General features: G+C 41.7%; 2 protein-coding genes across 10 annotated transcripts in view; one reads left to right on the forward strand and one right to left on the reverse strand.

The window, feature by feature from the left end:
• Positions 1-967, forward strand: part of HECTD1 (HECT domain E3 ubiquitin protein ligase 1) — a 108,268-nt gene extending 107,301 nt beyond the window's left edge. For all 5 annotated transcript variants that reach the window (XM_053594896.1, XM_053594899.1, XM_053594897.1 and 2 more), the window contains one exon: positions 25-967. In XM_053594896.1, the coding sequence (XP_053450871.1) occupies positions 25-162 (138 nt within the window). In that variant the 3' untranslated portion in view covers positions 163-967. The remainder of the gene's footprint in view (positions 1-24) is intronic.
• The window catches only part of AP4S1 (adaptor related protein complex 4 subunit sigma 1), a 93,382-nt gene that overhangs the window by 28,960 nt on the left and 44,138 nt on the right, over positions 1-20,284 (reverse strand). Inside the window, exons 5-7 of one of the 5 annotated variants that reach the window (XR_008380735.1) lie at positions 14,757-14,829; positions 5,336-6,635; positions 5,048-5,228 (exon numbers count right to left, since the gene is read on the reverse strand). Coding sequence is in view for 4 of the 5 variants with exons in the window: in XM_053594910.1 (XP_053450885.1) it covers positions 4,908-5,036; positions 14,818-14,829 (141 nt within the window). In the remaining variant the exon portion in view is untranslated. The other 4 variants (XM_053594910.1, XM_053594913.1, XM_053594912.1 and 1 more) reach the window with 4 other exon arrangements.

Genomic DNA, 20,284 nt, shown 5'->3' on the forward strand with positions numbered 1-20,284 from the left:
GTTATATTTGCTTTGTTTCTGTAGGTTGATGCTACTGATGCAAGTTATCCATCCGTCAATACATGTGTGCATTATCTTAAGTTGCCTGAATATTCTTCTGAGGAGATAATGAGAGAGCGCTTGCTGGCTGCAACCATGGAGAAAGGCTTTCACCTCAACTGAGCTTCAACACCCAGCGGGAGACATCAGAGACTAGTGAAGCCTCCTGTGTTTGTGTGCAGAGAAGTATATGATCCTCCACGCTAATGATACTTGCCTTTTTTCCCATCATTAAGGCTTTAAGAACATGTGGAGTAAGTTCGTTAGCTGCTAATGAGAAAACAAATTCTTTAACTACCCAGCCAGCAAGTATATAGCACAGAACACTGTGTTGCTTTACAAGGGCTTACGTGACTGGAATAAGGTGGTCCTACTTTTGACTGTTCCAAAGAGCAGCTTCTCAGATCTTCAGTGTTCACTGGTAAATTTCTAACAGTGTGTTTGTGTGAAGTTTGTCATTTCATACTCCATACACTACAGTTGCCATCACTGACCCCTGTTTTGCTGGCTTTTAAGCTATTTGGTCAAAAATCCTGCTTCCTTAAAACAGAGAGTTAATGAGCATCTCAAGTTTTTTCTTTTCCTTTTTAATGATGCCTGCACTATCAGAGTATTCTAGTGTTCTCTCTTTTGTTTGGCATATAATCATGCACAACCTTTTTATTTCTTTGAGGTGGGAGTATATTTTTATTTCCTAAATGCCATACTATAAAGATCAAATTCTTAAGTGTGTTTGTGCAGCTCAAAAATAAAGATATATTAACGGGGGGAAACACTGGTCTAAGTGCAAGGCACACTTAAAGCAAGTTTTACTTTTGGTTGTATTTTCTTTGTATATTATAAACATTTATTTAACTTGTTGCAGTTTGAAGTAAAAAAATTTCCTAAATGTATGCTCAACAATAATCATTAAAATGTTTGCAGCGTACAAGCCTGTGTTATGTGACTTTCACCATATGGAGTCATCAGACCGAAGAGCTTAACCAGATACTTTTCATTTTTAATCATTCAGATTTATGTTTTCTGAAATTATTACATAGATGTATGATTTTCTACAGTAAACGCATTTACTGAAATTGGAGGGACAGAAAAAAATATATATTCACACACTTAATTGTGAACCTACTGTTCAATTTTAAAGTATTCTTCAGCTAGAAAAATGGCCAGTGTTTGTGTTAATTTTTTAAAAACCAGATCCACTACTTACCATTATATTTGGAGTGATGTGTAAGTAAGGAAGTGACTTTGATCTAATAATGATTTTTGAATGCTGTGTTAGTGTAAAGTAACCTCCAGGATACAGCATTTCCTGGTTGTGAAGAATGGCCTGTATTTCCTTTTTCCAAACTCCGTATCATTACTATATCTGTGCATAGGTGAAAGAAATGTCATTAGGTCTGATTTAGCCAAAGGATTTTTTAAGCAACTAAAAGCATGTTTGAAATTGCCCAGTATTTACCTGTTTAAAAGGTACATTCCCTTTCTATATTAGAAGAGACCTCCCCCATTAAAGTTAATGATTTCGGTACTGTTTTTATTTGCTGCATGAGAATGTTGTGATTATGTAATCAGAGGCAGCATTTAACTATTTCACCTTATTGTCAGCTTCACAGTTCTCTATGAGAATTAAAGTTAAAATAAAGTATAATAACAATATTTAAATCTATGACCTATTTAAATCTATGACCTATGTTGTGATCCAAAAAATTATTGTGGTGTTGCAATAAAGTCATGAATACATGACTAAAATGATAAACTAGTGTTAGAATTAAAATCCAGTTTATCTGTATAGTGTTGCCCTTATTATACTCTCTAAAATGTCTGTTGATAGTTAGTTTTACCAAGACTAGCATGGTACTGGGGTCAGCAGTCTATGGCCTGCTGCCTGTTTTTGTCCCATGAACTAAGCATTGTTTTGGTTTTTAGATGGTTGAAAAAAAATAATATTTTATGTGAGAAGTATATAAAATTTAAATTTTAGCACCCATAAGTAAAGTTTTATTAGAACACAGCCATGTTCATTCATTTATATACTACTGATGGTTGCTTTTGTATAGTAGTGGCAGCAGTGACCATATGGCCCACAAAGCAAAAAATATTTCCTATCTGACCCTTTACAAAAGTCTGCTGAGCCCTTGTTTAGCAAGTTGCTATAGTAGGTAAATTGATGAGTGAGTTTTATGAAATCATTAACTTTTTTGAAATGTCAGGAGTCCTTCAGAAGAAGGCCAAGAACAAAGTATGCTGACCATGAAACATAAATTTTACAAATATGGAAACTCACTTTAGACACAGCCTGTAAGTGCAGATAGTCCCATCACAGTTTACTTTTGGTCAAGTGTTAGGCTACGTCTACTAGGGTATATTATCTACATGTACTGTTAAGTTCTTAAGTATTTTTTCCCATAATACCTACCTACTGCTTTTTGAACTGTTACTCTCTCAAGATACTAAAATCTATGCCAAGATGTAATTCAACTACTATTTTGGTGTGACCCAAAAATTAATTTTGTTCACTCCCTAGCTACTTCTGGTGTACCAGTTTCAGCAGTTACCTCAATGTGCTACTGATTAAATGCCTACCAACTAGGACAGTGTTTCCCAACTAGTGTGTCTCAGAAAGACCTCCACTGCACTTTTGTTCTAGACTGGGCTTTCCTCAGATGGTGGCTGCTTATTACAAAGGTGGATCTGTACACACATACCACTCACTGTTCCTACAGGTCAGAAGCCTTCCCTCTGCCTCATTAATGAATTGAGTCCCAAACAACTCAGGTTGCTCTTGGAGTACACTATTTTCTGATTGTCTGAGTCATTACAGATACAAACTTTGAAATATGCAAGTAGATTTTTACAAATGGATAAAGAACTTTAAAAAAAAGCCTCTATTCCCCTCAGATGCAAGAGAGAAAAAAACAGCAAAGTTCTGAATGGTCCCTCAAACATCTATTTATGTCCTCTTTTGGGAGAATAATGGTATAGATGAAAGGATTCTTGATACATTCCATAGAATAGCACAGTATTAACATACCAAAATATATTTGTTTGCTCCGTTGCATCTGACCTTCCACCCCTGCATGCACATATACAGTAGATCCCCTTGTCCTGGGGGGATATGATCTAAGACTGACAGTGGATGGCTGAAACCAAGGATAGTACCCAGTCTTACATACATGTTTCTTCCTACACATACACATCTATGGTAATGTTTAATTTATAAATTAGGTACAGTGAGATTAACAATAAGTGATAATAGAACATGCCCATTGACCCATGAATGGATTAATAAATTGTGATATATGATATGTACACCATGGAATATTATGCAGCCTTAAAGAAAATGGAGACTTTACCTCTTACATGTTTACATGGATGGAGCTGGAACATATTCTTCTTAGCAAAGTATCTCAAGAATGGAAGAAGAAGTCTCCAATGTACTCAGTCTTACTATGAAAGCTATAACCCAATTATAGCCCAAGAAGAAGAGGAAAGAGATGGAGAGGGGAGGATGGGTGGAGGGAGAGTAATTGGTGGGACCACTGAGTGCATCTTACAAGGGTACATGTGAAATTTACTAGGTGTAGAATATAAATGTCTTAACACAAAAAGAAAATGCTGTGAGGGCTATGTTAACCAGTTTGATGAAAACATTTCAAATAGTATATAAAACCAGCACATTGTACCCATGATTGCATTAATGTACACAGCTATGATTTAATAAAAAAAAGTGATACTAGAACAATTATACCAATATGCTATAATAAAGATTTGAAAGCGGGGTATGATGGTGCACGTCTGTAGTCCCAGCTACTTGAGGAGAGAGGCTCAGGTAGGAGGACTGAGTCATCCTGGATAACAAAACTCAAAGTTTGAGACCAGCCTGAGCAAGAGTAAGACTTCTAAGCTCAGCAATCCTCCTGCCTGAGACTCCCAGAGTAGCTAGGGTTATAGGCATGAGCCACCGCACCCAGCCTTACATTCTAATTTTAAACTTTGAACTAAATTTCATTAACAATAGGATTAGTAAGACAAACCCTTTAAAACAGCCATGAAGGACAGTTGTCAGTGTTGTCTTTTAATGTCTAACCATTATTTTATAACAGCATTCTCCACAGACTTAATTACATGATGGTATTATAATTGCTAAGTACCTTTAAAATGGATATTGAATGCTTTTAGAAATTAGCAAATAACATAAAATTGAATTCTGCAATCTTTGGTAGGTATACATTAGAGAAGTTTTTAAAGCTGGGTGCGGTGATGCACACATGTGGTACCAGCTAGATGGGAGACTGAGGTGGGAGAACTGTTTGAGCTCAGGAGTTTGAGGCTGCAGTCAGCTGTGATCACGCCTGTAAGTAACCATTGCATCCTAGCCTGGGCAATGTATCAAGACCCCTGTCTTTAAAAAGTAATTTTTAAAAAACTAAAAAGAAAAGCAAATTTTACTAAAATGTTATAAGGAAAAAGACATCATTTAGAAAACAGTGTTAATCAAAATGCCATGTTTAATTTTGAGATTTTATTAACTGACAGAGAACTTTCTTCTCACCACCATCCTGCTATTCTTGAATTTAATGTGCAAAAGGAATCAGATCAAAAAAGGGTCCTTAGGGTCCTTACTGAAAATTTGAAGTGGGAAAAACATAGCTAGAAAATACTAACTTGTCTCTCATTTCAGAGAAAAATTTTCTTTGTACATATTTTTAAATGCATTTTTACTTTCCATTTAGGAACCAAAGAACACATACTTATAATGTCTTTGGAAGAACACCCCATTTTGCAGTTGTGGTCTCCCAGATTCCTTTGAGTGACAGATGTTTAGATGGATTCCACGCTGTTTGAAATCTGTCTGGCAGAGCTTCTTTTCAGCTTTCTGACATCTTATCAAGAATTAGTAGAGGAGCAAGAATTCTAGCCCGGTTAGTTTCCACAATGCAGCCGTTTAACACCATCTCATCCAAAATGATGTGTACTTTATCTAAATTAAACATTATCTAGGGTCATATTAAGGAAATTAGTTTAAGAATTACTAAAAAATGTTAATTCAATGAATAACTTAGAGCTGAGTAATGGAATTTTCCCAGTGTAAATTAGGCTCCCAGTGTAGATTAGGCTAAGCATGAGGTTTTCTATACAGAATTCTTGAAATTAAATTTAAAATTGGTGTCCACATTAGAAATTAGTACCTTGGGCGGCGCCTGTGGCTCAGCGGGTAGGGCGCCAGTCCCATATGCCGGAGGTGGCGGGTTCAAACCCAGCCCCGGCCAAAAAAAAAAAAAAAAGAAATTAGTACCTTTATGTACTTATACATTCCTAGTTTCACCTTGGTTAAGCTAAATAGGCATAGAAATGAAACAGCTACATTTTTTAGCCAAAGAGAAAAGGAGTCTACTAAGCTGAAGAACACAGTGACATCTGGGAAGAGAATGACCTAAACTCAAGAACAAAGTGGTCTTCCCAGACAGTGCTGATTAGTTGAGTCCAGGCTTTGCGTTGAGTGCTTTACATACATTGTTTACACCTCTACAACTATTTGGCTGTACATGTTATCCTCATTTTAGCCAGGATCAGATGGGCTCAAAGCCATTGTCCATGGTCATGTGGCTAGTAAATGCCAGAGCTTCAGTTTAAACCCAAAGCTTGAACTTGATTGCTTGGCTTCCAGGCTTCTTAGCCCCCAAAAACCTCTGTCCCCAAATAAATACTTTACAGCCTTGCTTCTTCAATTATCTCTTCTCTGTCAAACAAGGCTAAGGGAAAGTCACTATGAGAAAGGAAGAAAGCAGGTATGACAAAAGTTCTGAATTTCAAGAGAGTATCTCTTACAAATTGGTAGTTCTAAGAAGTCATTTGATAATTACAGAGCCATGTTAGCTTACTCGTGTTCTTACTGAAAAGTTAGCATGGGGAAAGAAGAAAATATTGTTAGCATGATGTTTAGCAAATTAGATGAACTGAATACTTTCAGGGGAACTGGAATGAGATCACAATGGTTGAGATGTTTCTGAATTCTAAAGAATAATAATTTGAAGTTTCCAACTCTGTTTAAAGAGCATTCTCCTATCACCTGAGCTCTTCTACCAGCCTGAGCTAGAACTAGACCCCACCTCTAAAAATAGCTGGGTTTTGTGGTCAGCACTCGTAGTCCCAGTTACTTAGGAGGCTGTTGAGAATCACTTGATCCCAGGAGTTTGAGATTGCTGTGAGCTATGATAACGTGGCACTATACTGGTGGTGACAAAGTGAGAATATCATAAATAAATAAGCATGATCCTGATCTGGTTAAAAAAAAAAAAAAAAGCAGCTGACGTTTCAAATAGATAAACTTAATTCAACAAATAGATGACTAAATGCACTCGGAGAGTTCATAATTAAATCTTTGTAAAATGTATCATTACCACCTGATTTTTTTCAATAATTCCAGATGTCCATATTCTATATTGTATTTACTTAGTGAAGTACAGCTACAGAGAATGGGACAATCTGTGAATGACTAGGTTTTTATTAGACTCTCCTGTTAATATCTCATTAAGCTTGGTGCAAATAGTCCTCCAGCAGAATAAACTGTTTTCCAGGGGCCCATGAGAACTGTCCTGAAGTGACCCAGAAAAAAAAAAAAGCTTTACTCTGATATACCTATTAATAATGTCTTCCAATTATATAGATGATTGCTTTGTTCCATGGCCAAACTGGGACTAGTATGTTAGGCCCTTGTCTTAAACCTTTTCACCAGACCCAGAAGCCAAGACAAAGGGGGAAGGATGGCCATGTACCCAGAAAGGCAACTAGAAGATGGCCTACAGGACCCCGCCTCCCACACACATTGTATTCATTAAGGCAATGAAAGCCTTGGTGCCTTTGAAAATGAAAACTTCTCTGAGATGATTTTCTTTGAGATAGAAGGAAATTAATTTTAATCTATTTGAACTGGTTCAGAGAGCAAGTTGCTCTGAGGACTGCTTTGCCTTTGGCAAGTAGATGATCTACAGTTCAGATGTTCCCTTGAGAAACTGCCTACTTGTTTTGAAATTCAGATCAGAATTTACTGCTTAATCATATCAACCACTGATACCCCCACTTTGCAAGGACAAAGTCCTCTGGCAAGTCTGAATTTCCCAACATCCTGGAAACATGAGTTGCTCGGTGAGGTCATTCTGTACTGTGGGCATGTGACAGCCTCTCTGGCTATCTGGCTCAAACTCTAATAATCATGCAGCTTTCTGGCACTATATGGGGAAACCACAGACCAAATCCAACATGAAGCAAAGGCCTGAAAGTTGATTTACCCTCAGAATCATGTGACTCCTTCAAGAATCTAGCTGTTATTCACATCTTGATTTGGTTTATGAGCGACATGTGTGCATACTGGTGAAGCGAAGAGTAATGGCATTTGGGCCATATTCCAGGTAAGCAGGGACCAAAATTGCCCTAAAAACTAAGCCTATGGCAAAAAAACACTGCAAAACACATTTCAACCCTGACATTAGAATATGAGGAAGCAAGAAAGGCCCCGACGGCTCGCATAATTAATGTAGTGAGCTGAGGCTTGATGCTCGTAGCTAAATAGTCAGGGCGCCAGCCCCATACACCGGGGCTGGTGGGTTCAAACCCAGCCCAGGACAGCTAAACAACAGTGACAACAAAAAAAATTGGACGGAGTGGTGGGTGCCTGTAGTCCCAGCTACTTGGGAGGCTAAGGCAAGAGAATCGCTTAAGCCCAAGAGTTTGAGGTTGCTGTGAGCTGTGACACTATGGCACTCTACCGAGGGTGACAGTAAGACTGTCTCAAACAAAAGCAAATGTAGAGCTGAGAATGACTATGGAAAGAGGGTCTTCCCCTTCAGGCAACACTGAACTTCGCTCTACAGATCCTTAAGGCAAATTGAACTAGAAAACATGAACTAGAAATAACCTCCCAAAGAGCAGAGTCGCTGAAGTCCCACTTTCTCCTCTTTTTGAAACTTAAGAGCCTTTGTGAATTTCTCTGCAATGTGAATTGAACAACATAGAGCCCCTTAAGATTAGTGCCACATGATGAAATCAAGTTTTTTTTGTTTTTGAGACAGAGTCTCATTTTGTCACCCTTGGTAGAGCGCCATGGCGTCACACAGCTCACAGCAACTCCCAGCTTAGGCGATTCTCTTGCCAAGTAGCTGGGACTACAGGTGCCTGCCACAACGCCCGGCTATTTTTTTTGTTGCAGTTTGGCTGGGGCTGTGTTCGAATCTGCCACTCTTGGAGAGCCACAGGCGCCACCCTGAAATCAATTTTTTAAGTCAAGTTTTTAATTAAAGTGACTAAAATGTGCAACATGGGAATTTTGATTTTTGGATTATAAAACACTTTTCGACATGGTATCTTAACACCATGGTGGTGGTCTAGTTATCCTTTGGTAAGTGAGAAAACAGCAGCACAGATTCAAATGGAAGTTCAAAAGGAATTCCAGGGCAGAACCCAGATAAGAAACTAAATTTCTAGGCTGGGGAGTGGTGGTTCACGTCTATAATCCTAGCACTCTGGGAGGCTGAGGTGGGTGGACTGCTTGAACTCACAAGTTCAAGATCAGCCTAAGTGAATTTGAGACCCCATCTCTACTAAAAATGGAAAAACTGAGGCAAGAGTATCACTTGAGCCCAAGAGTTGGAGGTTGCTGTGAGCTATGATGGCACAGCACTCTACCCAGGGTGACAGCTTGAGACTCTGCCTCAAAAAAAAGAAAAAAGAAACTAAAATTTCTAACTCTAGACTTTGCTCTTAGATCCCTTTTGGCTTCTCGCTTGACTTCTTAAAAAAAAAAAATGCTAGCTAAGCAAAGTTCTTTAATACAATAAGTAAGGTAGGAAAACTTGCTCTCTTATTATTTGTAATTTAATTCAGTGTCCCATTGAAATTAGATAAGCTGCCAAGGGCCACTTATCTCCTACATCAAATGGAGGACTGTTGTACAGAAGATTACTGCATAGTTCTGCAGGCATTCTCCTGATAGTGCAATCTTCTGTTCATGTTCTGTCTCCCGTTAATTAGGCCACTGAAAAGGAGTGTATTTTTTTTTTTTAAAGCAGGTTTTCCTTAAAGGCCCATTCATATTCTGAGAACAGGATACCCAAGTATGATTCTGCTTAAAGTTTATGTAGACTTGGGCGGCGCCTGTGGCTCAGTCAGTAAGGCGCCGGCCCCATATACCGAGGGTCATGGGTTCAAACCTGGCCCCGGCCAAACTGCAACCAAAAAATAGCCGGGCGTTGTGGCGGGCACCTGTAGTGCCAGCTACTCGGGAGGCTGAGGCAAGAGAATCGCTTAAGCCCAGGAGTTGGAGGTTGCTGTGAGCTGTGTGAGGCCACGGCCCTCTACCGAGGGCCATAAAGTGAGACTCTTGTCTCTACAAAAAAAAAAAAAAAAAGTTTGTGTAGACTTACATAAATTAAATATGAAAGCCTATGTTGGGTCAAATAAGCCTGTCATTTCTCCCTTTTTCCCCCTACCTCTCTGTTACTTCTCATAATTTGCTGTCACTATCCCTGACTAAAATAGAATGCGGAGACCAGGTCGGGAGGCTCCCACTTTTAATCCTTGGAAGCCAAGGCCGGAGGATCACCTGAGATCAGCCTGAACAACAGCAAGATCCTGTCTCTTCTAAAAATAGAAAGAAACTAGCTGAGCATTGTGACAGGTATCTGTAGTGCCAGCTACTCGGGAGGTTAAGGCAATAGGATTGCTTGAGTCCAAGAGTTTGAGGTTGCTGTGACCTATGATGCCACAGTGCTCTACCAAGGGTGACAAAGTGAGATTGTCTTAAAAAAAAAAAAAAAGAAACACAACAAAACAAAGCAAACAAAAAAATTTCTAGTTTCTAGGCCTACCCTGTGTTTTAAGCACAAGAGTATAAATAGGGACTCCACTCCAGCCTGCTCCCTGCTTCTCCCCCATACATATATGAGACAACCCAGCCACCAGGATCCCAGCCTGCCTATCATTCCTGTTCCCAGACCTGGGATGAAGGTGAAGGAGAAGCCTGCGCAAGCCCTAGCAGTAGGCTCTGGGATGTCTGGGTACCCTGTAAATTCTGGGGGCCTGGGAAGGCAGAGGGTGGTCAAGAAGTAGAGAGGAAAGGCCTGTGGACATCTTAGGTCCTTGGAGTGGGGTGCTGCTGAGCGAGCCAGAGTGGAGCCCTCTAAAGCACAGGGCCTAAGAGGGAGACTCTGGCAGCCAGGTCTAAAAGCAGTCTTGCTGCATTCCATTCTAGCTGAAATGAACTGAGTCCATGAGACAGCAAGTACCAAAAAGGCTGGGAAGGGCGGTGCGGTGCCTGTGGCTCAGTGAGTAGGGCTCTGGCCCCATATATTGAGGGTGGTGGGTTCAAACCTGCCCCGGCCAAACTGCAACGACGACGACAAAATAGCTAGGCGTCATGGTGGGCGCCTGTAGTCCTAGCTACTCGGGAGGCTGAGGCAAGACAATTACCTAAGCCCAAGAGCTGGAGGTTGCTGTGAGCTGTGACGCAATGGCACTCTACCAAGGGCGATAAAGTGAGACTGTCTCTTAAAAAAAACAAAGCTGGTAAGGTTTTCTGTACCTTCATGCATAGGGCAGGTGTACAATGAATTGAAGAGGAGTCAGTACAACTCCCACACTGCGCTATTCACTGGTGCCATCCTCTGACTATTTAGCAGATGAGGGTGAAGACTACTCCTCTGAATTATGAATCATTTGGAAAACAGCAAGCCTCCAGGGGCTCCAAGCTGAGCACATTCTGGGAAGCTCATCAACTGGTTCCTAAAACATCATCTCAATTCACAGAATTTGAAGTCTTAAATACGTCTACCAAGGTACATGACACGGCAAACTCTCCCTACAGAAATGGACCTCATGAGTCCTCAGCCCAGTGGGTGGAGCGGAATGTGCAGGGTGTACAGGAGCTTATTCACAGGAAATGAATGATTTGGGTCACCAAGGAGCTTGGTCCAAGGAGGTAGTCTGCCCCACCTGGCCCCACCTGACACCACCGTACCAGAGGGTTTCTAATTACTGGAAGGGTTTCAACAAGCCAAAATTTCTGCCCTGATTTCTTGTGCTTAGGTAATTTCTTTTTTAAATCCCATCTGTCTGGCTCTGTGCTATCAGTCTTCCTAGAAGTAGAACAAGCCCATACTAGGGAGAAAAGTGAATGGTGTGCTTCATTTCTCAGAGTCTCGCCATGCAGCCTCTGAGAAACTTCCCAGGCCGTAAAAGGCAGGGTGGAAAAACTTTTGGAAAAAATGGAACTTCTTGAGAATTTCACGAGGTTCTGACTTCCTTCTCTTGCTGCTGTACCACAGCCAAGCTTTAAATCATGTCTGTTCCATATGGCTGACAAGAAATGCTTTCTTAAGCCTGAGCAAATATAAGGAAGATGTGCTATGAGTGCTCCAAGAACCAACTTCCAATTGCAATCAACAGTAGTTGCTTGTATCCAACCTTCCAAGACCCTGGACAGCTTTCCCAGCAGAGCAGACTTGAGCAGAGCTGCCTACCCCCCAGCAGGTTCCTGGCTCTATGCTACCAGAATGGTGACATGGAACGTCAACACATCACCTAGAGTTTCACGTTATACATACATGACGCATGTCACCCTGTACACAGGGTCTAGAGCCTTGCCCAGTGAGAGCAGGAAACTGCAGCTAAGCCCCCGTAAGGTCCCCTTGTCTTTCTGCTAGGCATGAATTGCTATCTGCAGAGGTCCTCCCTGGACATGGATAGGTAAAAAGAACTATGTATAAAGCAGAGGGAAGTCAGAGGTTTTTAATTTGATTTTTTTCAGATGGCTGAGGATGGTGACCTTTTAAGAATATCAACAGAGGGTGGCACCTGTGGCTCAATGGAGTAGGGCACTGGCCCCCTATGCCAGAGGTGGCGGGTTCAAACCCAGCCTCCGCCAAAAACTGCAAAAAAAAAAAAAGAATGTCAACAGAAGAGAGGTACCCCATGTCTGCGTGCCACATGCTCCACTTTTAGATCACTAGAAGTATGAGAGTAATTATGCCCAGAGCAAAGACAAACTTCCAGGTCTACAGAGATTTACGATGTACAATTCCTAACCTATCATATGGATTGTGCCTAAGTAATTCTTAAGGACAGTAAATGTATAACTTGGTCAGAGGGGAAGGGAGGGCAAAAGTAAAACTAGGTAAAATCAGCGGGAAATTGTATGTCTTGGTATGACAATAAATTTCTTTTCTTTTTTTGGCCGGGGCTGGGTTTGAACCCGCCACCTCCGGCATATGGGACTGGCGCCCTACTCCTTGAGCCACAGGCACCGCCCAATGACAATAAATTTCAAACAAGAAAGCTGGAGTTCACCAGGCAGACCTATGCTATATACCAGAGGGATACAAAGACAAGTGTACTCTAATGTACTTCTAATAAACTTCTAGTCAGCATAGGACACATCAACACAACAAATCCAACCACATCCTGTCACATCTGATGCACTTTAGTTCTCTGGATATCCAGACTTAGAAGCCTCACTTCTTGTTTTAGGTGTAAGGTAACTCATTAGTTACCTAGACTCATGGCAACACCAAGTATTAAGGCTGAGGGGGTATTAAAGCAGTTCCACTCTAATTCTCTTATTTTAAGATGAGGGGACTATAAGGCTTGTCCAATAAACACAGCTAGTCCATGGCAAGACCAAAAGTGGAACTTGAGTTTCTGTACTCCTAAGGAAGTGTCTTCTAGCCTTTGCTATATTCCTGATGTCTTTTTTTTTTTTTTTTTAAGACAGAGTCTCACTTTATCGCCCTCAGTACAGTGCTGTGACATCACAGCTCACAGCAACCTCCAACTCCTGGGCTTAGGCAATTCTCTTGCCTCAGTTTCCCAAGTAGCTGGGACTACAGGCACCCGCCACAACTCTCGGCTATTTTTTGTTGCAGTTGGGTCAGGGCCGGGTTCGAACCCCCCACCCTCAGTATATGGGGCCGGCGCCCTACTCACTGAGCCACAGGTGCCACCCATTCCTGATGTCTTGAAGTAAAAAATAATATTAAAAAAAATTTTTTCTTTTCTTTTTGAGGCAGAGCCTCAAGCTGTTGCCCTGGGTAGAGTGCTATGGTGTCACAGCTCACAGCAACCTCCAACTCCTAGGCTTAAGTGATTCTGTTTCCTTAGCCTCCCAAGTAGCTGGGACTACAGGTGCCCGCCACAGTGCCCAGCTATTTTTTGGTTGTAGTTGTCATTGTTGTTTGGTAGGCCCAGGCTGGATTTGAAACCGCCAGATCTGGTGTATGTGGCTAGCGCCTTAGCCACTTGAGCTACAGGCGCCCAGCCAAAAAAATAATATTATCTAAGTAAAAAAATAATCCTCCAGGTGTTGGAAATTACAGTGAGCTACGTTGATGCCACTGTATTCCAGGCTGGTGACAGAGAGCGCTATCGTCTCTAAAAAATGAAAATAAAAAATAAAATGTAAAAAATAGAATAAAAATATACTTGATAGACAGCCTGGTCTCAGGTCTTTTAGGTCAAAGGTTTAACATATTTAGATCATTCACCACTAGAGGGCACTCAGATTTCTCCAGTTAATTTACAGAGTCATTTAAATACTGCCTGCAAATGAATTGGCTGAGCTTTCTTACCATTTAAGATGTAAATGACTATAATATTCCCTAGAATATTAAGCTGTTGTAAACATATCTACATATAGGTATATACTTAAAATTTTGTTATAATTTATATATATTTGTCATATTCTAAGCATTTTATATATATATATTAATAAACATGCCTTAAAATTAATGTCTATTTTATATTTAAGGCTGATGTGTTCTCAAAAGACTCCTTTCTTTATTGCTTTCAAGCAATAGGCAGATTTTTTTTTTTCTGAGACAGAGTCTCACTCTGTTACCCAGCTTAGTGTGCCCCGGCCTCAGCCTAGCTCATAGTGACCTCAAGCTCCTGGACTAAAGCGATCCTCCTGCATCAGCCTCCTGGGTGGCTGGGACTACAGGCACCCAGTTACCACAATGCCTGGCTCAGCAGGCAGGTTTTTGAAGTAAAAAGTTAGCTTAAAAGTCATCTTTCCTCTTGCACACTCATACAAAGCCTGGAGGGCTCTGACCAAAACCTCTAGAACTGCAGTATTCTAAGCAGATCATGCTTGTTTGAGCGGTTGTGGATAGTGTTTTAAAAGAGAGAAAGAGAAGAAAAGGAGGGCTTGCTCCTCTGCAAAAGGACATGAATACAAGCCAGGCCATTTCTCTTGCCCTCCAGCTTAGCAAGCCCAAAGGCCCTGCTCTGGTCCTGTGGAAGTCCCACAGATTTCCCTGGAGCCCTGCTGATCCAGTCTCTCTGAGAGGACCAAGCACTTTTTGGCTGTCATTTAAATTTTATAAAAAGCCTATTCCATATCCTTAAAAGAAGTTAAATTATTAATAATAAAATATAATAGCTATTATTATTTTTATTTATTTATTTATTTTTTATTTGGCCGGGGCTGGGTTTGAACCCGCCACCTCCGGCATATGGGACCGGCGCCCTACTCCTTGAGCCACAGGGGCCGCCCTATAATAGCTATTATTAACTATGACCATAGCATTCATTGTTATGTCTGGGGGGAAAAAAGACTTTTAAGAATTGTCTTTAAAAAAGGGACAAAGGGACACCTCTGGCTGCCTTGTCACACTTGGTGACTGACATGCAAATTGTGCTGAGAAGTTTTCCTGCCCCATGGCACTTACCTGGCTAGGACTACACTGTGTTCTGCCGTGTACTGTGGAAAACAGTATTGGAAAAGGATACATCTAATTCGCTCTGGAAAAGAGAAAAAGAATACGGGGTGAGAAGGAGACACCGGGACCCGATGCTCTCAGCCGAGTCAATGACTGCTCTGACCTCTGCGTGTGGAGGCAGGGAGGGGATGCTGAGCTATGTGTGTGGACACCTGGGAGGTGGAAGGCCTGCAGTTTGGCATCATAAGTTTTTAAAAAGTAGGCTGCAGTTCAGAGGAATTTTATAGGCCAGAACAATCATCTTTAGAAAGTAGAGGGAAAGATAAACTAACTTAACCTTCACAGATGGTAGGAAATTTGTTATATACACCAGGAACCTTAACAGTGTGCCACACCCTTTGAATTTGTGGATTTTACTTCACAAGTTTATCCTGAGGAAATAAGTGGACAATGGCACAATGACATGGGACAGGGTGTTCAGGGTAGCGTTTATAATAGCGTTGTTATTATTATTTTATTATTATTTTTTGAGACAGGGTCTTGCTCCTTCACCCTGAGTTAGTGCATCACAGCTCACAGCAACCTCACACTCCTGGGCTCAAGTGATCCTCTTGCCTCAGCCTCCCAAGTAGCTGGGACTACAGGTGCCTGCCACAATGCCAGGCTAATTTTTCAATTTTTAGCAGAGATGGGGTCCTATTCTTTCTTAGGCTGGTCTTAAACTCTTAAGCTCAGGGGATCCTCCTGCCTCAGCCTCCCAGAGTGCTAGGAATATAGGTGTGAGCCATCGCGCTCGGCCTGTGATAACAAATTATTGATAAAAACCTAAGCATCTATCAATGGAGAGAATTAGGTAAGAAAACTGTAGCCTATCCGCAAATAATAATGTGCACATATAGGTACTGACATACTGTTAAGTAGAAAAGCAGATTATGAAATGGTTACCCAGTATTATCCTATGTACGTTTATATGATATATACATATGAATACTTATATGGATATAAATATAGACACACATATAAAGTCTGAAAGGAAATCTGTTTAATAGCAGTTATCAATAAATGATAGGCCTACCAATGATCTTCCCTTCATTAAAAAAGAAAACAGAGAACCATGTAAGCCCAAGAGTTGGAGGTTGCTGTGAGCTGTGTGACGCCACGGCACTCTATCGAGGGTAGAAAAGTGAGACTCTGTCTCTACCAAACAACAACAACAACAAAAAAAACCGTATTCTTTTATTTTTTTTCTATTTTTTGAGACAGAGTCTTATTTTTTTTTTTTTTTTGTAGAGACAGAGTCTCACTTTATGGCCCTCGGTAGCCATAAAGCTGTGCCATGGCATCGCACAGCTCACAGCAACCTCCAACTCTTGGGTTTAAGGGATTCTCCTGCCTCAGCCTCCCGAGTAGCTGGGACTACAGGCGCCTGCCACAATGCCCGGCTATTTTTTGGTTTGCAGTTCAGCCGGGGCCGGGTTTGAACCCGCCACCCTCTGTATATGGGGCCAGCGCCTTACCGACTGAGCCACAGGAGCCGCCCGAGACAGAGTCTTATAATGTCGCCCTCCGTAGAGTGCCATGGCGTCACAGCTGACAGCAACCTCAAACTCTTAGGCTTAAGCAATTCTCTTGCCTCAGCCTCCCAAGCAGCTGGGACTACAGCTGCCCACCACAACACCAGGCTATTTTTTTAGTTGTAGTTGTCGTTGTTTAGCAGGCCCAGGCCAGGTTCAAACCCTCCAGCCCTGGTGTATGTGGCCAGTGCCCTAACCACTGAACTAAGGACGCTGAGCCTATATCTTTTTTAGGGCAGTCTTAGATTCACAGCAAAATTGAAAAGAAGGTCCACAGATTTCCCACATGCCCTCTGCCCCTCTCTATGTACATCCTGCTCCCTTCATCAACCCCACCACAGGGGTACATTTGCTACAGCTGGTGCACCTACGCTGATACGTCGTCATCACTCAAGTCCATGTGAGGTTTGCTCTGGTGGTGTACATTCTATGGATAATGACATGCATCCATTCTCCCCTTTTGTTTTGCCTGTATGTTTTTAAAATTCTTTTTTTTTTCTTTTTTTTTTTGTAGAGACAGAGTTTCACTTTATCGCCCTTGGTAGAGTGCCGTGGCGTCACACAGCTTACAGCAACCTCCAACTCCTGGGCTTAGGCGATTCTCCTGCCTCAGCCTCCCGAGTAGCTGGAACTACAGGCGCCCGCCACAACGCTCAGCTATTTTTTTGTTGCAGTTTGGTCGGGGCCGGGTTTGAACCCGCCACCCTCGGTATATGGGGCCAGTGCCCTGCTCACTGAGCCACAGGCACCGCCCTCTTTTTTTTTTTTCTTTAATTATTATTTTTTTAAGATAGAGTCTGTCACCCTGGGGTGCCATAGCATCATCATAGCTCACAGCAACCTCAAACTCTTGGGCTCAAGTGATCCTTTGCCTCAGCTTTCCAAGTAGCTGGGACTACAGGCACTAGCCACAACGAGTGGCTTATTTTTCTATTTTTAGTAGAGAAAATAGAAAACTCTTGCTCAGGCTGGTTTCCAACTCCCGGCCTAAAATTCTTTTTAATGAAAAGAGTTATGTAATGAAAAAGTCAGAAAAGGAAGAAAAGGTAAACAGAATTAAGTTCAAATATTTTTTTTTTTTTTGTAGAGACAGAGTCTCACTGTACTGCCCTCGGGTAGAGTGCCGTGGCGTCACACGGCTCACAGCAACCTCTTAACTCTTGGGCTTATGCGATTCTCTTGCCTCAGCCTCCCGAGCAGCTGGGACTACAGGCGCCCGCCACAACGCCCGGCTATTTTTTGGTTGCAGTTTGGCCGGGGCTGGGTTTGAACCCGCCACCCTCGGCATATGGGGCTGGCGCCCTACTCACTGAGCCACAGGCGCCGCCCTATTAAGTTCAAATATGAAAGGGCTTAAACTGCAGTGGTTCTCAACCTGTGGGTTGCGACCCCTTTGTAACAATGAAAGTGCATTGTGGCATTAGGAAGGTTGAGAACCACTGGCTTAAAGTTTGTCAAATCAAGTTTGTCAAAATCCCTGATACCTCCTTTGAGCTAATTGGGTTTGCTTCTTGTTTCAAAAATATGATGCTGATAACCTCGGGTTTGTTTTTATTACTAAGAACTGCCTTAGCTATATGGGGTTTTTTTCTGGTTCCATACAAAATGCAGAATCATTTTTTCCAAGTCTTGAAAATAGGATGTTGGTATTTTAATAGGAATGGCATTGAATCGGTAAATTGCTCTGGGAAGTATAGAAATTTTAACAATGTTGATTCTTCCCAGTCATGAGCATGGGATGTTCTTCCATTTGTTAATATCCTCTGCTATTTCCTTTCTGAGGACTTCATAGTTTTCTTTATAGAGGTCCTTCACCTCCTTTGTTAGGTATATTCCTAGGTATTTCATTTTTTTTGGAACTATGGTGAAGGGAGTTGTGTCCTTAATTAGCCACTCATCTTGGCTGTTGTTGGCGCATATAAAGGCAACTGACTTGTGGACATTGATTTTATATCCTGAGACATTACTGTATTTTTTAATGACTTCCAAGAGTCTTGTGGTTGAGTCTTTAGGGTTCTCTAAGTCTAAGATCATATCATCAGCAAAGAGGGAGAGTTTGACCTCCTCTGCTCCCATTTGGATGCCTTTTATTTTCTTGTCTAATTGTATTGGCTAGAACTCCCAGGACTATGTTGAATAGTAAAGGTGATAGAGGACAACCTTGTCTGGTTCCAGTTCTAAGAGGAAAAGCTTTCAGTTTTACTCCATTCAGTAAAATATTAGCTGTGGGTTTGTCATAGATAGCTTCGACATGTCATATCATAGTCCATAGTAAAAAATAAATAAATAAATAAAAATATAAATAAAAATATGCTGTGATGCTTCTCCCAGTCCAGACAATACGCAACTGATCTCCAAATTTAAGATTTGGAAACTCTCTAAGAATAAAAATAGTAACAGAAAAAAATGTTTGAAACTCACAAACCTAAAAATAAACCTTGGATGACAAGGCATTGCCTGTGAGTGGGGCCGATCCTATCTCCGTGCCCATAGCACTTTTCTCTCTTCCTCTCCCTTCTCTTGTTGCTTTGACTTGATCCTACACTGAGTCAGCCCTTAGGACTGTCCAAGTCCTGCATAATCACCTGGCTTAAATTAAATTCTAATCTTTACTTCTGTGGTTTATGTGGTCACTGACTCTCTCTCTAAAATTACTGCTATAATTCATCAACATGCTATTTATTGTCAGTCACCAAATATAATAATTTAAAAAAAATCTTAGCAATGGGCTTGGTGCCCGTAGCTCAGTAGTTAGGGTGCCAGTCACATATACAGAGGCTGGCAGGTTCGAACCTGGCCCGGGCCTGCTAAACAACGACAACTACAACAAAAAATAACCGGGCGTTGTGGTGAGTGCCTATAGTCCCAGTTATTTGGTAGGCAAGAGAATCTTGCTTAAGCCCAAGAGTTTGAGGGTGCTGTGAGCAGTGACGTCATGACAATCTACTGAGGGTGACATAGTGAGACTGTCTCAAAAAAAAAAAATTTAAGCAATGATAGTCTTGTACCCACTTTTTATTCTCCCAAGTTTAAAACATTGAAAATGTTGTTTTGGGAAATTATATTCTTCTGGGTGGGTGTCACCTTAAAGTGGCTGATTATAGCCAGCTCTGACTCACAGACCCTGACCTGCAACCAGTCTGTCTTAACAGGGGAGTGGTCACCATGAGGAACGCAGGAACCCGAGCCATTCTGTCCGGTATGGCAAACCAGCCTCATGGAGTGATTCAAATTAAAATTAAATATAATTAAAATTTCATATCTTCAGTTACACTGGCCACATTTCAAGTGCTGCAAAACCACATGTAGCCAGTGCTTACCATACTGGGGGGCACAGGTGCAGAACATTCCCATCTCACAGAAAGTTTTATTGGACGGGGCTGGTATATGGTGCTTTCTCCAAGCAATCAACAGAGAGATAGATTTTTAAAGCCAATCTCAATGCACTCTGTCCTCTTAAAACCAGTCTCTAAAATGACCTGACCTCTTGACTTTTTCCAGCCCTGGAAGGGACCAACCCCTTCCTGGCTAGATGTATCACCACATCCCAGGCCACTAGGCATCTTCCAGCGTCAACCCGTGAATTAGGAAAAGGCTGACAGCAAGCCTCATGCACTAAGACAGTGGTTCCCAAACTTAAACATGTATCAGAATCACCTGGAAGGCTTGTTAAAACATAGATTTCTGGGCGGCGCCTGTGGCTCAGTGAGTAGGGCGCCAGCCCCATATGCCGAGGGTGGCGGGTTCAAACCCAGCCCCAGCCAAACTGCAACCAAAAAATAGCCGAGCGTTGTGGCGGGCGCCTGTAGTCCCAGCTGCTCGGGAGGCTGAGGCAAGAGAATCGCGTAAGCCCAAGAGTTAAGAGGTTGCTGTGAGCTGTGTGACGCCACGGCACTCTACCCGAGGGCGGTACAGTGAGACTCTGTCTCTACAAAAAAAACAAAAAACAAAAAAACATAGATT

The sequence above is a fragment of the Nycticebus coucang genome, chromosome 6 (assembly GCF_027406575.1).
Source record: "Nycticebus coucang isolate mNycCou1 chromosome 6, mNycCou1.pri, whole genome shotgun sequence".
Classification (NCBI taxonomy): Eukaryota; Metazoa; Chordata; class Mammalia; order Primates; family Lorisidae; genus Nycticebus; species Nycticebus coucang.